This window comes from Poecilia formosa, unplaced genomic scaffold, assembly GCF_000485575.1.
Source record: "Poecilia formosa unplaced genomic scaffold, Poecilia_formosa-5.1.2 Scaffold10, whole genome shotgun sequence".
NCBI lineage: Eukaryota > Metazoa > Chordata > Actinopteri > Cyprinodontiformes > Poeciliidae > Poecilia > Poecilia formosa.
The window spans coordinates 3210432-3229214 of record NW_006799949.1 but is presented as its reverse complement, the minus strand read 5'-3'; the positions used below and the strand labels follow the sequence as shown (position 1 = coordinate 3229214).

Sequence of the window (18783 nt, the reverse complement as noted above, 5' to 3'; positions counted from 1 at the left end):
GTCACCCTGGACAGGTCGCCAGTCTGTCGCAGAGCTGAAAACCTAAAACATTAATTCAGTCGACAAAATAAAAAACCGAGAAAGCATCACTCGTCAATTTTACGTCACTCCTGTTTCTCCAAATAGAAAATCACACATTGCTACGGACTCTGATAAACAATTTTAAATTTGATTTGAAAACCTTTTAAGGGCCTAACATGGTCAAACTCTTCAGGATCTCTGATCTGCTGAAGGCACTGCTCTGCCGTTGGTCCCAAACACCAAATGTTTCGCTCTGTGGCACCCAGTCTTTAGAACTGGTTCCTCTATTTATTCACTACATGCGCTATTATTTCCTTTCCAAACCACCTGATGGAGCTTTTGTGTAGAAAACTTTAAGCCTTTAATTTCTTTGTACTTCAATTGTAAAAAGTATACGAATAAACTTGACTCACTAAGTGTATCACATTACAGTAACACTAGTTTAAAACTGTAGTTGACAATCTGCAAAAAGCAGGCCTGTTAAAGCAGATTACAGCAAACAAAATAAGCACTAAACCAGCTTGTAATATTATATAAATTGCAAATACACAAAAATGATTAACACTGCATAATAAGTTTCTGGAAGCTACTAAATGAAGCTGGTGTTGACATTATATAACACAATGATCAATATTTTAAGTAGTTTTATTTACTTAGTAAATATGATGAAACTGTGGTTTTTGTTTTATCAAATTGTAGGCATATCATAGCAGTTCATGTTATTTTTATTTCAGTGCAACTTGAGGCGTCGTGAGCTGAACTCCACATGCTCCTCTCATCAGCTCCGAATTGTCAACTCATTTCTTACTTCAGCTAAATCCTGTGTGTGTGCAGCATCAGTTCTCTCATCTGTTTAGCTGCTAATGTGTAGCACAGCCCCAACACACACCTATGAGCACCTGTAAAAGATTTAAACCTCTCAGTACTTTCATTAGAGCGAGCTATGCACATGGGAAGTTCCCTCCGTCAACCTGGAGACGATTCGCCAACACTTGAGGTAGACCTTTAAACTGAGGAAGATTTCTTGAGGGGAATTCAGTGACGTCTGTGCGGTTTGAATCCCGTCTGGTGATCAGAGTACAAATCAACAGCTTGGCCAGCTAACGCATGTCCCAAAGTCTTCACAGATGGTGCTGTGGTGTCCTCACACTCAGGATGTTCTCTGACACTCATGACTCAGTCTGTAGTAATGACACCACATAAAAAAAAAAAAAGACGAGCTGGCTTGAGATACTCATATGGAGTCTGATTAGCTCATATTCAATATTTCCTCTTCAAGACGTGCCTGTTTTGTTTTAAAGGGCTTAAAGGGTCAACAATTTTGTTTGTTCCACTTTTTCATTTGCTGAACACTGCAGAAGGCTGAAAAGTTTGAGATTAATGCAATAATCTGTAGTACACGTTTCTAATCTGTCTGGGACTTTGCCTGGCAGACATAAAATGCTCTAAATAGAGAAATGGCTCCATCTAGTGGTCAATCTGTGTTCAATCGTCTGATGCTTAATATTAATCTTCATTGTGACTTTAATCCTGCCATCTGAGTTCTAGTACCGCTCCTGATTCCTGCAACATTTGCTTTTTAAAGATAACAAGCATTTCGTTCAAACTTGTTCATTTCTTTTATATGCAGAAAAAAACATAACAAAACATTAAACCAATATAAAATAATCTTGTAATCTTCAGTGTCTTATTAAATTTGTGAAATAACTACATTAACTGCTTAAAGGTTTTTGTTTTTTGTTTTTTTTGTCGTTTTTTTTTTTGTTGTTGTTTATAAAATGAAATGCCTATACCATAAAACATCAGTGGGGGTTAGCAGATCAAGCAGAGCATATAATTTACTATTAATAATTCAAAACAATGGAGGAAGATGTTTGTTTCCCTTCTTTCTGTTTTAATGACTACTGAGCTCAAAAGGAGTCCGTGACTGTCTTGAGAAAAATAAACATATCAGTTTTCCCCATTTTGTTAACAGCAAACATTTTAGTCTTTTATTGGAAAACACAAAACAGACCATAACTGAGAAGTGGGCTGATGCGTAATTCACTACAGTTGAAGCTCAGGCTGTTTGTTTAGATTTGTTATGCTGCCGGAGGGCGAGCCTTTGCTCCGACTGAAGTTTCTGCTTCCTGTCCCTGCTGAAGCCTTGTTCACATGGTGTCCTAATGGTGATGTGCAGTGTCAGTTTTGTGCTGCACATCAATTTGCGTGTAGGCAATTAGTAGGTTTTCCATTTATGTAACACAAGGGAGGACAATATTTAATAATTGAGAGACTTCTGAGGAAAACTGCTTGCACTTTTCAGCCTTGTTTTGAATCAAACCAGAATTTTGAACCTTTTTCAAAACAGTCAAAACCAGTTTGAAATGTCACACCCCGTATTGCCGGTGAGTGTTTTGTCTAAAAGTGGGGCACCAGCACAATGTTTCTTCCCAGAGTTGCATTAGCTTTCCTCACAATGACAAAGAGCACATTTTGCTTCGGGGATTTGAAACGCTGGTTGTTTTTGCTGATTTTTGGAGCCATGCTTGTCAGTAAGTAATCCTCTCTTTTAAATGAACTAAATATTAACAAAATCATAGGAAGTGATTCAGACTCATTTGAGTTCAAACTGCCTGTATCAATTAAATCTGCAAAACAAGACTCAGTTTCCAGATGACGTGAAAGTAAGAGCTATTGTTTGGCGATAAAGCTTAGAATAAGATTTCATTTTCACAGTTTCATTAAACAAAAGTGACCCAAGCAAGTTCTGGTGAATTATATCACCCACTCACTTCGATGTTTGCATCATTTTATTTTTTTCTGATTCTTAAAAAGTTAAACAAAAGTAGATAACTTTCCTCTCTTTTACACGCTTCACAGCAATGCTCACCCCACTTCAGGTTCCACAGGACAACATAATGGAGAATAATGATCAGAGAACAAGAAGGTCTGCTGGCGCTGGAGACTCTGTGAGAACTCTGACAGCTTCTCATCTCTCCGCTCTCAGAGATCTATTATCAGACAGAAAAATCACAGGTGATTAAAAAAAATAGAGTTCTAGATCAAGCTTCAATCTGGGTGCACCAACATTAACTAACGAAATAAGGGAAAATTAAATGCATCTCTGAGTAATGTTACACACTATTTGACATTTGATAATATGAATATTTCCCAATAGGCTGAGCGATCAGCTGGATAAACCAGGGATTCTGTCGCATCGGGTTGGTGTGGAAAACTCTAACCACAAGAGGGCAGCAAAACACAACAGTTCAGGAATCCCCGTTAAGCCGAGAAAGATGGCGACTTCAGGGTTTTTATCCAAACCTAGCGCTCTCCATTTATTCCGATGCATTCCATTTTGATTCCATCTCACCAGAACATCTTTCCATGCCCCTATTTCATAAATGCCCGCTTGGAGGCTGCACAACTTGTCCTGTTATTTAGCATTGCCAAAATGGAACTTCCTATGTAAATTTATGCTGCTTGGTCAAAGTGCTCTTTTTGATACTTTTCACTTTATGTTCTGCAATAAGACCTAAGACAGATGTGAAGGGTAATAAGCATAGTTAATTTTCAAAAGAAAACAAAAAATAAAAATAAAACACATATGAGGTTTTTGCCCAATTTCAGCAGCATTTAAGTGACATCCCAATGGTCCCAAATAATAACAGGCTAAATGTTTATTTGACAAAATCCAGTAAACACAGAGGTCGATTCAGTAAGATGAATATTTAATTAGCTTTGACAGTCAAAAGATAACATTTAATTTCAACATTTGTTCTCTTTTTTAATTATTTTGACTAAAATAACACAGAGATAGTGGAAGATTGATGATGTTAGTCATTTTCTCTGTTGAGTCATTAAATGTTCTTCCTTACAGTTCGCCTAAGCCTCCATGTGTCTTTAATTGGACTAAGTGAGAGTCTAGACTCCCAGATGCTTCTTCTTCTCAAAGAGGTCAGTATGTCTAAAGATTATCTCTAAGTTTCTGGAAAAAATTTTTTCTAACGCTTGCAACAAAAGACAATCACATTTGTTCTGTTTATATTTTTTTTGTCACAATTAGATGTTTAAGATTGTCAAACAAATTCTGATGTCACCATATCATCAGACATGATGTTGATAATTCGATAATCTGGGGCTGCTTTGCTGCCTCAAGACCAGAATAATTATAATTGATAGAACCATGAATCTTGCTCTAACAGTAAATAATGGAGAATATCCAATCATCAGATAAAGACTTTAAGCTCAGGCACTCTTTTGCTGTGCAGTAGAGCAGTAATCTAAAGTCCACCTTCAAATTGCTCAAAATAAAGGTTTTGGGGTAGCCTAATTAATGTCCAGACTGAAATTAAATTCAGATCATTAAATAGGTCACTCATTCTGGATTAAATTTAAATATTTATGCTAAAAGAAGGGGGCGGAAAATTCCTCAACAGCAAATTAAATGACTCATTGCCAGTCAATTGAAGGCCCTTTTTACTGGCAGGAGTGGCTGAACCAGTTATTGGCTTTAGTAAACAATTTCTTTTGTACATTTGGTTAAGTTGCTTTGATAGTTTTACCACTTAATAACTGAAATTAACATTTAAATATTTACTTTGTGTATCTTTGTCTGGTATTAAAATTTACTTGGCGATACTGAAACATTTTAGTGTGACCAAAACGTAAAAACAGATGAAATATCTAAGGGAAAATACTTTCTTCACAGCACTGTTGTTGCTGTCTCCTGTTCGGTGTAATAAAGTGAGCATGTTAAGATTTTGCAGATAGAACTGTGAGACAACTCTTGCAGCACCCACCCAGTCAATGTTTGTGAAAGGTCCAAAGGCCAATGACCGGGCACCTTTGTGTTAGTTCAAGTCAAACAGTACAGTTTATCATTTGTTCATTGGTAAACAATTACGAAACAGACGCACACGCGAAATCTGAAGCTGCACTAACTTAAATCTGGTTTTCCACATGAAGAAATCAGCTGTATTTTAGAGTGACATGTCCATTTAATTACAGACCTCGCGTGAGTGGATTAAAGGATTAGAGTCAGGCGAACTCAGCAGGCTTTCAGGTCGAACAGCTTTTTGATCTCTCAGGAAAGTGAAACATTTCTGAGGATGTTTTAACAAAATCAGGTTAAAGTCTGTGCGTTATGATGACTGTCATGTTTGTGTGTCTCTTCTTTCCTTTGAGACCTCTGATATCTACAACACAGGACAGAAGTCCGGACTCTTCACCATGAGAGTTGTGAAACTAAAGAAAGTGGGCGGCGGGAGATTTCATCATCCACCACCAGCCGTCCCACAAGATTAAAGAATTCCACAGAAATCCATGTAAACATAACTGGAATCTTTCCCGTTGATGTAGTGAACCAGGAAGTGCTTATGGCTGCATTTGTAAGGTCTCCTTTACCTTTGTAGTCACAGATTACATTTAGTAATGACTTATAACATGTCAGTTCAAAGTTGAAAAACCAGTTGGATTTGCTAAGTGACTGAGCTACTTCCTATTAGATACACAAGCTAATAAAGACAATACATTGACATGTAGTTTTCAATAATTTATTATTTTTTTTAAGAAATGTAGACATCTTTTGATATTTTGAGGTCGGAGTTTAAGGGAAACCTCAGATTTTGATCAAATTTCTGTTGATTTTTCTTGGAAATTTAAGCTTTTACTCACCTGACCTGCTCTGAACTGAAAACTGAAGGTAAAGTGGAAATTTAGAGGCACATCTGTGAATTTGAATTTAAATCAGTGTTTCAGTTCAGGTAGAGTGATATGTACCCACATAATAAAAAGTTAGGTGGAAGAAAAAATATGTGCACAACTTTTTCTGCGAGTGATGAGTAAAGTTCAGGAAGTTGGGAGAGATTTACAAGGAGATTTATAAGAGATAAGGAGTGGCATTAGAGCTGCATTAACACAGGAACTTGTGTATAAGGAGCCCACACTGAAGGTGTTTCCTGTATAATACATGGAAAACCTTTTCATTAAAACATTAAAACAAAGTTTCAATAATTGTTTTGCTTTTATATAATATTCAAATGTTCTGAGAACTTGAATTTGGGGTGTTTGTGAGTTATAAGACATTTAACAAAAATATACACTCAAAATATGCTACAACTATATCTGTAATTATGCAAAATGTGTAATAGAGTTAAGGCAATAAAATACAAAAAAAAAAAACCTTTTCAATGATACTCAAATTTTTTTGAGATGCAGCATATGCTTGTGATTAAAGCATGAGAATTACAGTGGAAGCATTAAATGCAAATCTAACTTAAATAATTGCATTTGGCCGTTCATTAAAGATTAACCTAATCAACTTTCAAAGAAGACCATTTACTATTAGCGCCGCCCATTGATGATGTTAGCCAATAGAAGCGTGCGGCGAGCCTTCGCCTTATCCCTCCTCATTGGTGTTCGCTGTGGTCGTGGAGGAAGTTTCTGCCGGAGGCCAGTGGAGCAGGTTTCCACGGATTCAATGCCTTATTTTAGTTCAAAATTATAATAAAAAGCAAATCCGCGCTGCCGTCATCGCGGGTAAAATGTCCGGTTTGGAGTCCGTGCCTGAGGAGGAGATGGAGTTTCAGAAGGCTGTGGCTCAGATCGGAGGAAAGGAGAGGATTTGTCTAGTCGGTGATGTCTGTGGAAGAAGTAAGGAGGTGGACGGAGATGACGTCGGGGTATTTCAGGAGTTCATACGTGACATGTTTCACAACAGCAGCGAAGGACAGCTCCCATGCTGTGCGCCACGCGATCATCAGGGCGACACTGAAGGCAAGGCAGAGACCGGAAAAAGCAACGAGATGCCTTTAACAGAGAAGAGCAAGGACTTGGAGAAGGATAGGGAGAAAGAGAAGCGACCGGGGAGCAACCCTCAGAGAACCGCAACCAGGAGGTTTAATATTTACAGCTCCAAACGGGCTATAGACTCCCCGGTCATCGTCTTCATCTTCAGACAGACCTTCATCAGCAGAACCTCAAACGAGCTGTGTCTGCTGGAGATCCTGAAGGACGTAAAGGCGCGCACGAAGCGTGGCCCGGTCACCCGGCCCGCTCTGATTGGATTAATACACACCAAGCAGGAGAGCGCAGAGACGCAGCGCTGTGCGCAAGTCCTGGAGCTTTTGATGCGCTCCGTGTTCCGCAAACACTCGCCAGACACGATTTGGGTCGGCTGTTTTATCCCGAAGACGGAAGACAGAATCCTGAGCGTCAAGAAAAACACGTCCAAAGCTGTTTACGCTGCATCCCAAACAGCAGGTGTAGACATTAATTAATTTAAGATTAATCTAATTTATTACTCAATTTTATTAATTTGATATTGTGGAATACAGACGGGAGGTCTTGCCTAGGGCACAATTCATGCAACAGCCTCTGAGTGCAGCATAAAAAAGTGAAACATCTGGAATTAGCTTTACAAACTCTTGAGTCCAATTTTAGCAGTTGTACCACCTCTCTTAATTTGCTGAGCTGGACTTAGGAAGTTGTGGGCCCCCCTGGGCAACAGCTTGTTTTTGGTGGCTACACAGTTTTGTTGTTATTTAGATTTTCTTTGTATGGGACATGACTTTTAGACCTTTCTCACAAAGCAGAGCTTGCTGAAAACCTACCTGGAATGTCTCTGTATTGGCTAAATTTGGACAGGAGATTCGGGTTACAAAATCTAGTTTTTAACACATTTTTCTGGGCTAAATAATAACAAAGACTGACCAAACTAACACAGGCATGAAAAAGACATCGTAAAGCATCTGTTGCTTTTAGGGAAATTTAGTATTTGTTGTACAAAGTCCTCCTATAAAAGGCTTAATTATAAGGACATAATTGTTTTTCAAATAGTTGCATGTTGCTTTTATATGTCAAAATCCAATTAATTAAAACACCTCACAGCCAGGTGGGTCTAGATGTTGTCAAAAATACTGTGCTTGGAAAGCATTTACTTACAGAGACATACATCTGTGTTTTGTGATAATTAAAAACAGGGAAAGTCACTGGGCTACAACATTTATTTATTCATTTATTTAGTTTAAATCTTAGTAGCTGGTTACAGCCACAAAAGTTTTGGTTATTGCTTGAGACGTGACTTAAAAACGGACTAAGGATTAGGATAACAGTGACACATTCCTGCATGGCCAAAAAAATCTCTGAGTTTGTTTACTCAAGAGTCTTTATCAGGCTGCTGCAATTTGTTGAATAAACGTTTGTGGCTAGTGACCAAGACTTGCTCATAGCTGAGGGGCCCTACATCGTCCTAAAGCAGGACCAGCATGCACCGTGACATGTGGGTCAATCTGTGACCTTCACAAGACCACGCGTTTTTGCACACATTCTTTCCCCCTCCCAGGCATAGTTGCAAAGTCCATAGAACAAAGGCAGGATTCATAAAACAATCAGGCTCTTAGATGTGATGCCAGATCATTAAATTCTTATTATTGCCTTTCAGATAATGCCGGGGAAAGAGGGAGCCAGCCTTTGTGGCCAGTCCAGTGTTGTTTCAGGCCTCAGACGGGAGAAGTCACAAGGCAGAACAACAACAAATCTTCTAACTGCAGACCAAAAGGTGGCAGCATTATTCTTATTAAATGATGTTTTACTTTTTATAATGTTAGCTTACACTATGTAGGGTTGTTTTGATTGCTTATGGTCATCAACTTTTGCCATAGACCAACACAAAAGAGAATATAACCGTGAAGTGGAAAAAATGGCATGGTGTAGGAATAAAAACATAATGTGACCTGCATTTGTACTCTCTGAATCCGCTCTCTGTGGAATCACCTGCGGTTACAGCTGCAAGTCTTTATGGAAATGCCTCCAGCAACCGAGAATGAATTTGCCCATTGTTGTTTGTAGTGGAGCATCAAGGTCAGCCAGATTGGACAGAGAGTTTCTGTGAAAATGAATTTTCAATTCTTGGAACATAATTTCATTTACTGCTAGGCCTGGACTGTTGACAGACACTAACATGCTACAGCTCAGGCTGTATGTGGAGCTCCATCCATGTTTCCAACAACCTACTTCCCTGAGCCTGCAGGGGAAAACATATTCACAGCATGACGCTGCCAACGCTATGTAGAGCATGGTGTGGCCCAGCATTACCTGAGAATCTGTGATTGTTCTCTCCCTCGCATAGAAGATGTTTTGCATGACTTAAGGCAATCTATAAATATAACCTCTCCTTGTTTTTTTTTTAAACACTGGACTTGTTTTTGCCACTCCTTCACATTTGTGAAGTGCTCAACCGTGAGCTGTGGGTTTTTGCAGCTCCTTCAAAGTTGGCATGGCTTGGAGGGCTGATCATATCTTTACTGGTTTGCAGTCGTACCACGCTTTTATTCAGACAGTGTACAAATCTATGGAATATGTTTAAAATTTGGAGTATTGTTTCACAACCTAAACTTGCCTTAAATTTCTCCACAACATTTTTTAGGGCTGTCAGAGTAAAGTATAACAATGCATTCTACATTTTGTAACCTGTTTTGTAAAACAGAAATTATTATTTTCCTTCCACTTTACAATTAGTCACTGCTTTGTGTTGGTCTATTTTTTTATATAGTTTTTTTGCTTTCATTCTGGTCTTTCTAGCATGAAGAGAAGCTGAATTAGTTCAAACAAATACATCTGTGTAGTTACATCTAAACTCTCACGACTAAACTTTTAAAGGCATAAATGGTGACTTAATTAAAAACAAATCCTGTTTGGTTTAATTGAACATTTCAGGTGAAGATGGAAGCCCAGAGGAAGGACTCCCTCTGAAAACTGGCGTCTTCTCTGCTGAACCTAATGTGAAAGCCGCAGTGGACCACTGATGTTAGGACATGTGTCCAGCTGTAGACCTATCACTGTGGACATCCTCACTGTGGAAGTTTAACAAAAAAACAAAAAAAACAAAAAAAAAACATTATGTTGTGTAACAGCTTGGTTATTACATGGTGCTGAAACTTTCACCACTGAGCCAACCAGATTTCTACCCTGAAAGATGCTGCCTGACAACTTGTTCTTAATAAATAACCTCAAGATGATTTACTGTATCTGTATAGTTTTGCTGTAACACCACATTAACAGGATATCTGATGAGATCAACTGAGGTGTGATACATAAGTAAGCACGTGTTGAAAGGAGCCACAGAATAGCTGGTTGATAGTACAATGAAGTCAGCTCTTCCTTTAACAGCCTTGAACCAAAGTGAGCTTTCTTCTTGATGTATTTTGTTTATTACTTGATACTTTAATTTAAACACTTAAATAATGTACGGCTCTATATTATTCCATTTTTTTAGCTTAATTTGTTGCACTGTCTGGGGTGACACTGTGACCCAGAAGAGCTCCATCTGTTGCACAGAAAATAAATGACACAGACCTTTTAAAGAGCTGATTTTCTGTAATGCTGTGAAGCAATGTGAATGTGTTTATGTTTTTGCTTTTATTTTAGTAGACCTTTGTGCCTTAGACAAAGTACTGTTTCAACTATTGTTTATCACAGGAACAAAATGCAGCTGTTTAAAGTTTAAGTATTTATTTAGAATGTCAGTTTAACTGTCTGTATGATCCATGACACTAACATGGATCAGTATGGATTTTTTTTGTGTGTGTGTGTGAAATGTGGTTGTGTTGAACTATAGATCCATTAAAAAATATATACTTTGAAAAGTCTGTTTATTTTAGGAATTTGTCACTAAGAAAAACACATTATGTAGAATAATTAAACATAGATATTTTAGCGCTGCTATATAAGACAATTTTCCACTTACAGACAATAAAAATTTGACATTTGAAGTTAAAATATAAGACCAATTGGCTTCAATAAGACCAATAAAAAATACTTTTTGCACACCAAAAAGTGTGCATAATGAAAAATATGTTTGATATCCGCTTTAAGGTTGCTATTTTCTAAAGGTATTTTTAATCTGACAAATATGACTGCACCTTATGGAACAGTATGTGAAAAAGTAATTATCCCCCATGTTACATTATGAATTAACTGTGATTAAACTACATCTTTTTGAAAGCTGAGCTTCAATGAACAAGCCAAACCCAGTGACCTACAGCTGGGATCCTGTTGGTATGGTAGATTAGACCTCTATTGCTCACTTGGTCAAGGCTTCCTCCTGAACTGACTGATCAGTGCTTCTGCACTGTTCTTCAGACCTGCCCTCTCCAGCTATTATTAGAATGTGGTCACTTCAGCTGTTTTAGCTGTCTGTCTGTGGTGGATTCTGTAGACTGTTTTTTCCTCCATGATGGTTCATCCAGCTCAGTCTTTTCTACTTTCATTGTCATGTGACATTCACAAAGCACCTTGTCCTTAATTGGGGCCGTCTTTCTGATGTATTTTTGGACCTTGCATGTTTCATCTTGGATGGTGGCTCCATAGTCCTCTGCCTCCTTCTCTTAGTATATATCTATTCTTTGGGTCCTGAATCTGGGGTGGAATCCACCATAAATGGCAAGTAGTTTATATGTTATGTTCTGTGGTTAAAAGTTCCTCCTTCTGAAAATTAACATAATTTATGTAGCATGTAGGAGAGGAGGAGTCTTGTCAAACGAAAGAGGTCGTCTTTAAAAATGCCTTTCTGTAAACCAATTACACTCAAATTCAGTTAAATAAAAAATGAACACAAAATAACTATCATTTTTTTCTCATGAAATTTTTATTTATTGATAATTATTATACATATTTGAGCATATGATGAATAAAGTGATATTATCGTGTGTATTTATGGTCAGGCAGAAGGGAGGCCAGCTAACAAAGGTCCTTTCCAACGGGGGCTTACGATATTATTGGACAAAAAGAAGTGTAGTTGGCTCAGAGCGTTTACACATATAACAAATCTTATATTTTCTCTCCAAGAACCCGTAAATACGTCCACCTTCTAAATCTAATTAGTGGATCCGGGGACTTATTCGAGTAGCAGTCATGATAACATCTGCCGGTGAGTCTCAGAAGAAGGTTTTTAATTTTGTAGTTTTAACTTTAGCTAGCTGCCATTGAATTAGCTGAGTCACACGGTGCTAGCAGCCGGTTACAGCGGATAATACGAGCCGTCTGGAGGGCTTCATGTGGTTCAAATAGGTTTAACTGAGTAAAACATTTATTTTTGGGGAAACAAATATTTCAACTGTCTGAAATAATCGTTTCCCTCCATAACATGGGAATTATTTTTTCTTTCAGAAACTCCTTAGCTGTGTTTATTTCTATCACAATGAACAACAAATCCTGTGGAATTGGAAATATTTGTCCTTTATTTGCCAAAGTTATGTGTGGGGTTGTGGGACCAAATATTTCAGCTATAATCTACTGCCTCTCTGTATTTTACTGCTTATGGAGTGTAAACATTTCTGTATTTCATACTAGGAGACAAAGCGCTCAAAAGTAGTTTAGGGCCGAGGGAGGTGGAGAGTTGTTTTTTTTTTTTTGTTTGTTTGTTGTTGTTGTTTTTTTTTCATTTGCAGAAATTCAGGATATTAAACTTTCTTTGTGTTTGTCTTTTACAAAGCTGGGATTATTTCCCTCCTTGATGAAGAGGAGCCAAAGCTAAAGGTAAATATTATTTGCACAGTAATCTGTCAGATGGGATGGTAAAACATTTATGAAAAGTTCATGTTTTAGTATCAGTCCTTTTATTTATAAAAAAGTAAATGGAAATATATATATATATATATATATATATATATATATATATATATATATATATATATATTTTTTTTTTTATTATTATTATTTTTTTTGGTTAAAGCTTTAAAATATATGAATCAAGTTGTAAGCAATGTTTTTGTCTAATTTGCAGGAGTTTGCTCTGCATAAACTAGACTCCGTTGTGAACGACTTCTGGGCTGAGATTTCAGGATCTGTAGATAAAATGTAAGTATAAACTAATGACTTCAAATATGATGAAAACGGGACAGCAAGAAATGTTTACTCTAAGTGTACAATCACAGTAAACATTTACAGAAAAACAAATGTGAATTTCCAGTGTGTTCCTTTTCAGTCAAATAAAACTAGTTTTCTTATTTGTGCAGTGAGGTCTTGTATGAGGATGAATCTTTTCAGAGCCGAGAATTTGCTGCCCTGGTGGCCTCGAAGGTTTTCTATCATCTTGGGGCCTTTGAAGAATCCCTGAACTATGCTCTCGGAGCTGGGGATCTCTTCAGTGTTACAGATGACTCCGAATATGTGGAGACCATCATCGGTGAGTGATGAAACAAGAATACTTCTGTTATTACTGTAAAACTTAGTACATAGTGAGATGATGACCGTTACATGTTAATTTTTGCACAGTCGTTTTTCTGCTGGAAGTGAAAATCATATTTGTGTCATTACTCCTATTCAGGCAGAGTTAACGCATGTATCCCCTTTATTCTGTTCAGCCAAGTGCATTGATCACTACACCAAGCTGCGGGTGGAAAATGCTGAGCTGTCGGAGGATGAGGAGAAGAAGAAAATCGACCCTCGCCTTGAGGGCATCGTCAACAAGATGTTCCTGCGTTGCTTAGATGATCACAAATACAAACAGGCTATTGGCATCGCCTTGGAGACCAGGCGTCTTGACATTTTTGAAAAGACCATCCTTGAATCGGTCAGTGTCTTTTGTCATTCACGAATACATTTGGTAGTATTTACTGCAAATTTAAACCTTTTCTAATATCTCTGCATCTTGTGAAACATATTGCATTTTCAGATCAAAAACTCAAGTTATTGGTCAGATTTGTTCTGCAAATATTGATGTATTTAATCAAATTTAACTTGTGAAAGGGTGTTGTTTTTTTTTTCTCCATCTGTCTGTCTCTCTCTCTCTCTCTCTCGTGAAATTACATTATAGTTGTTTTGTATGTATTTGTTTTGTTGTCTAGATTTGTTTTATTTATTGATTATTTTGGTTGTCCTTTTCAGAATGATGTGAGCGGCCTCCTTGCTTACAGCTTGAAGGTCTGCATGTCCCTGATGCAGAACAAGAAGTTCCGTAACGAGGTTCTGCGGGTGTTGGTCAAGCTGTACATGAATCTGGAGAAACCAGATTTCATCAACGTTTGTCAGGTAACTGCAGTAAAAATGTCTGTAAGCTTGAACTCAACAACAACTACAAAAAAATTGTAGTGTTGCAAAAATGTTGAATGAATGCTCCAAGCTGAATTTTTTTTTTTAATAAAAATTGCAGAACAATTTAAACTGCAGAAATGTAAAAAAAATAGACAAGCACAGCGGAATAAAGCAAAAGCCTGCACAATGCAAACAGAAAAAACTGTAGAATAGCAGTGGAAACATTCAGTCAATGCAAAAATCCCACCTGAAGAGGTTTAGAAATTTGTGCGGAACACTGTTTACAAAGCTAAACTATAAGGTCACGACAGTGTCTAAGCTAACATGAGAGCTAAAAAGCTAAATCTAGCTGAAATGCTAATATAGTTGGTAGGTTAGGACTGTAGGCATCTTGACCTACAGCAGCATACTCCATGCAGTGTGAAAAAACTCATGTAAAAGCCGTAGTTGGCTAAAAATTTGGAATTGGGGTTTGATGGAGGGTTGTTGTCACTCTGTTGACAATAGGTTGTGAATCTGATGTGTTTTAAAACCATAAAATCCATCAGGAATGCGTAGAGTTGTTTTGGTTTGGTGAGCAGTGCTTTTCTTAGCTTAATATACATGGTGGGGTGTTTTTGCACCCCTTACTGGGAGCAACGTACAACACCTGGTAGATGACGGGGAAGAAGCCAAAGCTCTAGAACCAGCGTGATGCTTTGCGTAATGTTCTTATGTCAAGCCTTGGGTCTTGTCATCCATGTACATGTTTTGTTGACAGCAAAGGTATTAATTTGTCCTCCAAATCTCCCTGGGGAATTTATTGAACAGTTCTGAAACAGGGGGACTCAACATCACAATTTATCTGCAGGTGTTGGTTCTAGATACCACAGCACACCTCCAGGGGGCGAGCAGAGTACATTTCTCAAGTGGTCAAGGCTTTTTTCCTTTTTTTTTTCTTCTTTTGCTGCACAAGTTTTTTGTTATACCTCTATATAAATGCTCTCTGTGTATAGCTGTTTTATGCTCTTGCACAGATGCATCAGTATTATTTTCTCCCACCTCCTAAGTTTCATAAAAAAAAAAATCAGTTTTTTCTTGTTGTCTGCTTAAATTAGACATTCAGACATAATTTCAAAATAGCAGATATATTTGGCAAGATTGTAGAAAACTTGGAAAAAATTGTCCAAAAATAATCTTTGGCCTAAATATCCTGATATATAGTTGTTTTAGAAATCTTTTTTTACATTGTGATGCAATCACAATTTTACTGTTTTTAAACAACAACAAATAAAACCCAGATCCCTTATTGCCTCCCAATCAAACACTAATCTTTTCTCCATTCAGTTCCATAAATAACATCTGAACCATGGCAACGTTTAACGTTTTGCGTTCTTTTTTCCCCACTAGTGCCTGATTTTCCTGGATGACCCTCAGGCTGTCAGCGACATCCTGGAGAAGCTAGTGAAAGAGGACAACCTGCTGATGGCCTACCAGATCTGCTTCGACCTCTACGAAAGCGCCAGCCAGCAGTTCCTGTCCTCCGTCATTCAGAACCTGCACACCGTAGGAACGCCCATCCCCGCGGTGCCTGGCTCCACAAACACAGGCACTGTTCCCACAGCAGACAAGGAAAGGTAGAAAGAGCTGAAAACTATTTAGGTTCACATTTTCTGGCCAGCTTGACCAATAAATTGTAAACCAACTAAAATTAATTAAAATATTTCTTGATGGGATTCCAGTGAAGCAATGGAGACTGATGAAAAGGCTGGAAGCTCACCAGCTGGGAAGGCTGCAGAAACTGTAAGCATTTCTTGTTGTTTATTCTGTCTAAATAATGAAAACTGTTGCTTCAGTTTTCCTCATGGCGTCTCTGAATCGTTCTAGAAGGAAGAACCTAAAGACCAGAACGCCAAAATGATCAAAATTCTTAGCGGGGAGATGAGCATAGAGCTGCACCTACAGTTTCTCATCCGAAATAACAACACAGATCTGATGATTCTGAAAAACACAAAGGTATAAAACGCTGGATGACTTAGATGAACCAGAGAAACTGATGTGAACTTGTTCAGATGACTGGCAGATTGTTAAAAGTTGCTTAATGTTTGATTCTTTGGTGCTGCAGGACGCAGTTCGAAACTCGGTGTGTCACACAGCTACAGTCATCGCCAACTCCTTTATGCACACAGGAACCACAAGTGACCAGTTCCTCAGGTAAAAAAAAAAAAAATCCATAAATAAAAAGACACTAGAGTTTAATATGTGCAGCACAGATCATTTTAAACAAGTTTAACTTTTTCTTCTCCTATAGAGAAAACTTGGAGTGGTTAGCAAGAGCCACTAACTGGGCAAAGTTTACAGCTACAGCAAGTCTGGGTGTCATTCATAAGGTAGGACTTGATCATTATAAAGTGAAATTTGAAACAATTAACCTTTTAGCTTCTTTAAATTTGTGATTTGACTTTGAATTTTAGGGTCATGAGAAAGAGGCGCTCCAGTTAATGGCCACCTATTTGCCTAAAGACACTTCCCCCGGTTCCGCCTACCAGGAGGGAGGAGGCCTGTATGCTCTGGGCCTCATTCACGCCAATCATGGTGGGGACATCATCGATTATCTGCTCGGTCAGCTCAAGAATGCCAGCAATGATGTAAGGGTTTTTTCCCCCCATTTTTTTATATTGTTTATTTCCTTTCAGAATCTAATATATAATGTTGCTTGAGAAACACAGATTTTTTTTTTTTTTTCCCTAATTGTCTGGGTTCATTTTTTCCTTTTTTAGATTGTCCGTCACGGCGGAGCCCTTGGATTGGGTTTAGCTGCTCTGGGAACAGCCAGACAGGATGTTTATGACCTGCTGAAGTCCAACCTTTATCAGGACGACGCCGTCACTGGTAAGCTGCTGAAATCACCAAATCACTGTTGTCATTGCTGGCAAAGCAAATACAATATAAGAACTGTTGTGAATTCTAAATAATTTGTTCTCCTCAAAAAAAAATTAGTTCATTTTTTAACTAAAATCGGCAGCTATTTCACGCTACAAAAAAACGAAACACATAAATTGTGCAGTTCAAACTAGGGCTGCACAGTATATCACAATACATATGATATTTCAACAGATTGGTCTTTTCAACCTCATTGATTATGTCAGTGAGTCACAGCAGCCCTAGAACTTGTTTCTTTTTTTATACCGATCGCTTTTATGTTTAGTGAGGTAAAGTTCAAAACAAAGCATGCTGATGGTTTGATACAATCTCCAGGCGAAGCTGCAGGCCTGGCTCTGGGTCTGGTCATGCTGGGCTCCAAGTCGGCCCAGGCGATCGAGGACATGGTGGGCTACGCTCAGGAGACGCAGCACGAGAAGATCCTGCGTGGCCTTGCTGTGGGGATTGCTCTGGTCATGTACGGACGCATGGAGGAGGCCGACGCCCTCATCGAGAGCCTCTGTAGAGACAAGGTTTGACTTGGAGCCACTAAGAGGATAACAAACTTTTGTTGTTTAAAACGGAACAATACATATTGCCCTGTAGATTTTAAATAAACTGGCTTGATTCATCATCGGAGGAGGAAATGTGGAGGGCATAAAACAATTTGAGAATAAACTAAAAGCCATTGTTCTTTATTAGGCTGTTGCACTGCACATATGTTTGATGTATTGTGCACTCTGTAGCAGACTGTTTACTTTATTTCACGTGAGACTTTGTACTCCGTGCCAGGTTTCATTCTGTTAAAGTTAGCGGCGGGAAGGGACTCAAACCCAAACAAACACAGCTCAGCTCTCTGCTTTCTGTCATTGTTTATGGTAGGACCCCATCTTGAGGCGATCTGGTATGTACACTGTTGGAATGGCATACTGCGGCTCTGGGAACAACAAGGCCATCCGACGCCTGCTGCATGTCGCTGTGAGTTTCATTTGTAAAGCGCTCCTACTGGCAGGTGGACGGGTTTATCCACCTGGCTGTAAAACACATGCAAAGTAGCTTTTTAAAATATAATCCTACTGTACTGTAGTAACCATATGTTGATTTCTGTTTGATCTAAACCATTTATATAAAGATTTTCATGATTAATTTCGAAGGTTCATAAACTTTATGTTCAAAACAGAAAAAAAATCAAGTTTGTTCCTGCAGTTAAGTTTTTATACTGAATCACTGATGTTTTATTAGTTGCCCTGTAGGGGGTGCTCTCTGCAAGCTAAGTTTGTGCATGGGTGTGACAGTGGAGCTGCTTATTTTATGAGAAGCCACATCATTAAAACTAAAACTGAAGAGGTCCGGTTTTTTCCACTTTCTCTAATTAGTCTGCTTATTTAAATCAAGGTGAGTGACGTGAACGATGACGTTAGAAGAGCTGCTGTCGAGTCCATTGGCTTTATCCTCTTCAGGTAGGATCATGTTTTAATTCCTTCAGCTTTGACCAGCGTGCTTTTTATTTTCCATGAAGGCCTTTTTCAGCTTAAACTGACACGTTGTCTTGTAAAGTTAAGACTACATTAAGGTTTGCTTTAGTAAAAATTGTTTTTGGTGTGATTGGTACCAGAGTGAGAATAAGTTATCGATTTATGATTTATTTTTATGTTTTTATTACTTTTTATTTTTACAGTTTGCATAAAGTGGAGTTATGTCATGGCAACAAATATATGTTTTTGTTTTTCTTTATACTAGATAGACCTGAATTAAAATTTTTGGCTTGCATGCAAGAAGCTGTATGTTGCAGAAAACCTGCACAGCAATAATCCCTATGGTAAAACTTGGCTGTGGCAGCATCAT

General features: G+C 38.1%; 2 protein-coding genes across 3 annotated transcripts in view; both read left to right on the top strand.

Annotated features, from left to right (window-relative positions):
* The first annotated feature begins 6194 nt into the window (after nucleotides 1-6194).
* Nucleotides 6195-10566, top strand: LOC103130546 (uncharacterized protein C2orf72). Its single transcript, XM_007541965.2, has 3 exons — nucleotides 6195-7266; nucleotides 8447-8563; nucleotides 9721-10566. The coding sequence occupies exons 1-3, from the start codon at nucleotides 6549-6551 to the stop codon at nucleotides 9807-9809; spliced, it is 924 nt and encodes a 307-aa protein (XP_007542027.1). The 5' UTR covers nucleotides 6195-6548; the 3' UTR covers nucleotides 9810-10566.
* Nucleotides 10567-11768: 1202 nt separating this feature from the next.
* psmd1 (proteasome 26S subunit, non-ATPase 1) overlaps nucleotides 11769-18783 on the top strand; it is a 34330-nt gene continuing 27315 nt past the window's right edge. Inside the window, exons 1-16 of one of the 2 annotated variants that reach the window (XM_007541957.2) lie at nucleotides 11769-11932; nucleotides 12497-12540; nucleotides 12788-12861; nucleotides 13020-13189; nucleotides 13368-13576; nucleotides 13891-14034; nucleotides 15427-15653; nucleotides 15759-15819; nucleotides 15907-16032; nucleotides 16142-16230; nucleotides 16328-16406; nucleotides 16491-16664; nucleotides 16797-16908; nucleotides 17275-17471; nucleotides 17821-17916; nucleotides 18334-18398. In XM_007541957.2, the coding sequence (XP_007542019.1) occupies nucleotides 11917-11932; nucleotides 12497-12540; nucleotides 12788-12861; nucleotides 13020-13189; nucleotides 13368-13576; nucleotides 13891-14034; nucleotides 15427-15653; nucleotides 15759-15819; nucleotides 15907-16032; nucleotides 16142-16230; nucleotides 16328-16406; nucleotides 16491-16664; nucleotides 16797-16908; nucleotides 17275-17471; nucleotides 17821-17916; nucleotides 18334-18398 (1883 nt within the window). In that variant the 5' untranslated portion in view covers nucleotides 11769-11916. Of the gene's footprint in view, nucleotides 11933-12496; nucleotides 12541-12787; nucleotides 12862-13019; nucleotides 13190-13367; nucleotides 13577-13890; nucleotides 14035-15426; nucleotides 15654-15758; nucleotides 15820-15903; nucleotides 16033-16141; nucleotides 16231-16327; nucleotides 16407-16490; nucleotides 16665-16796; nucleotides 16909-17274; nucleotides 17472-17820; nucleotides 17917-18333; nucleotides 18399-18783 lie in introns of both variants that reach the window. The other variant, XM_007541952.2, reaches the window with a different exon arrangement.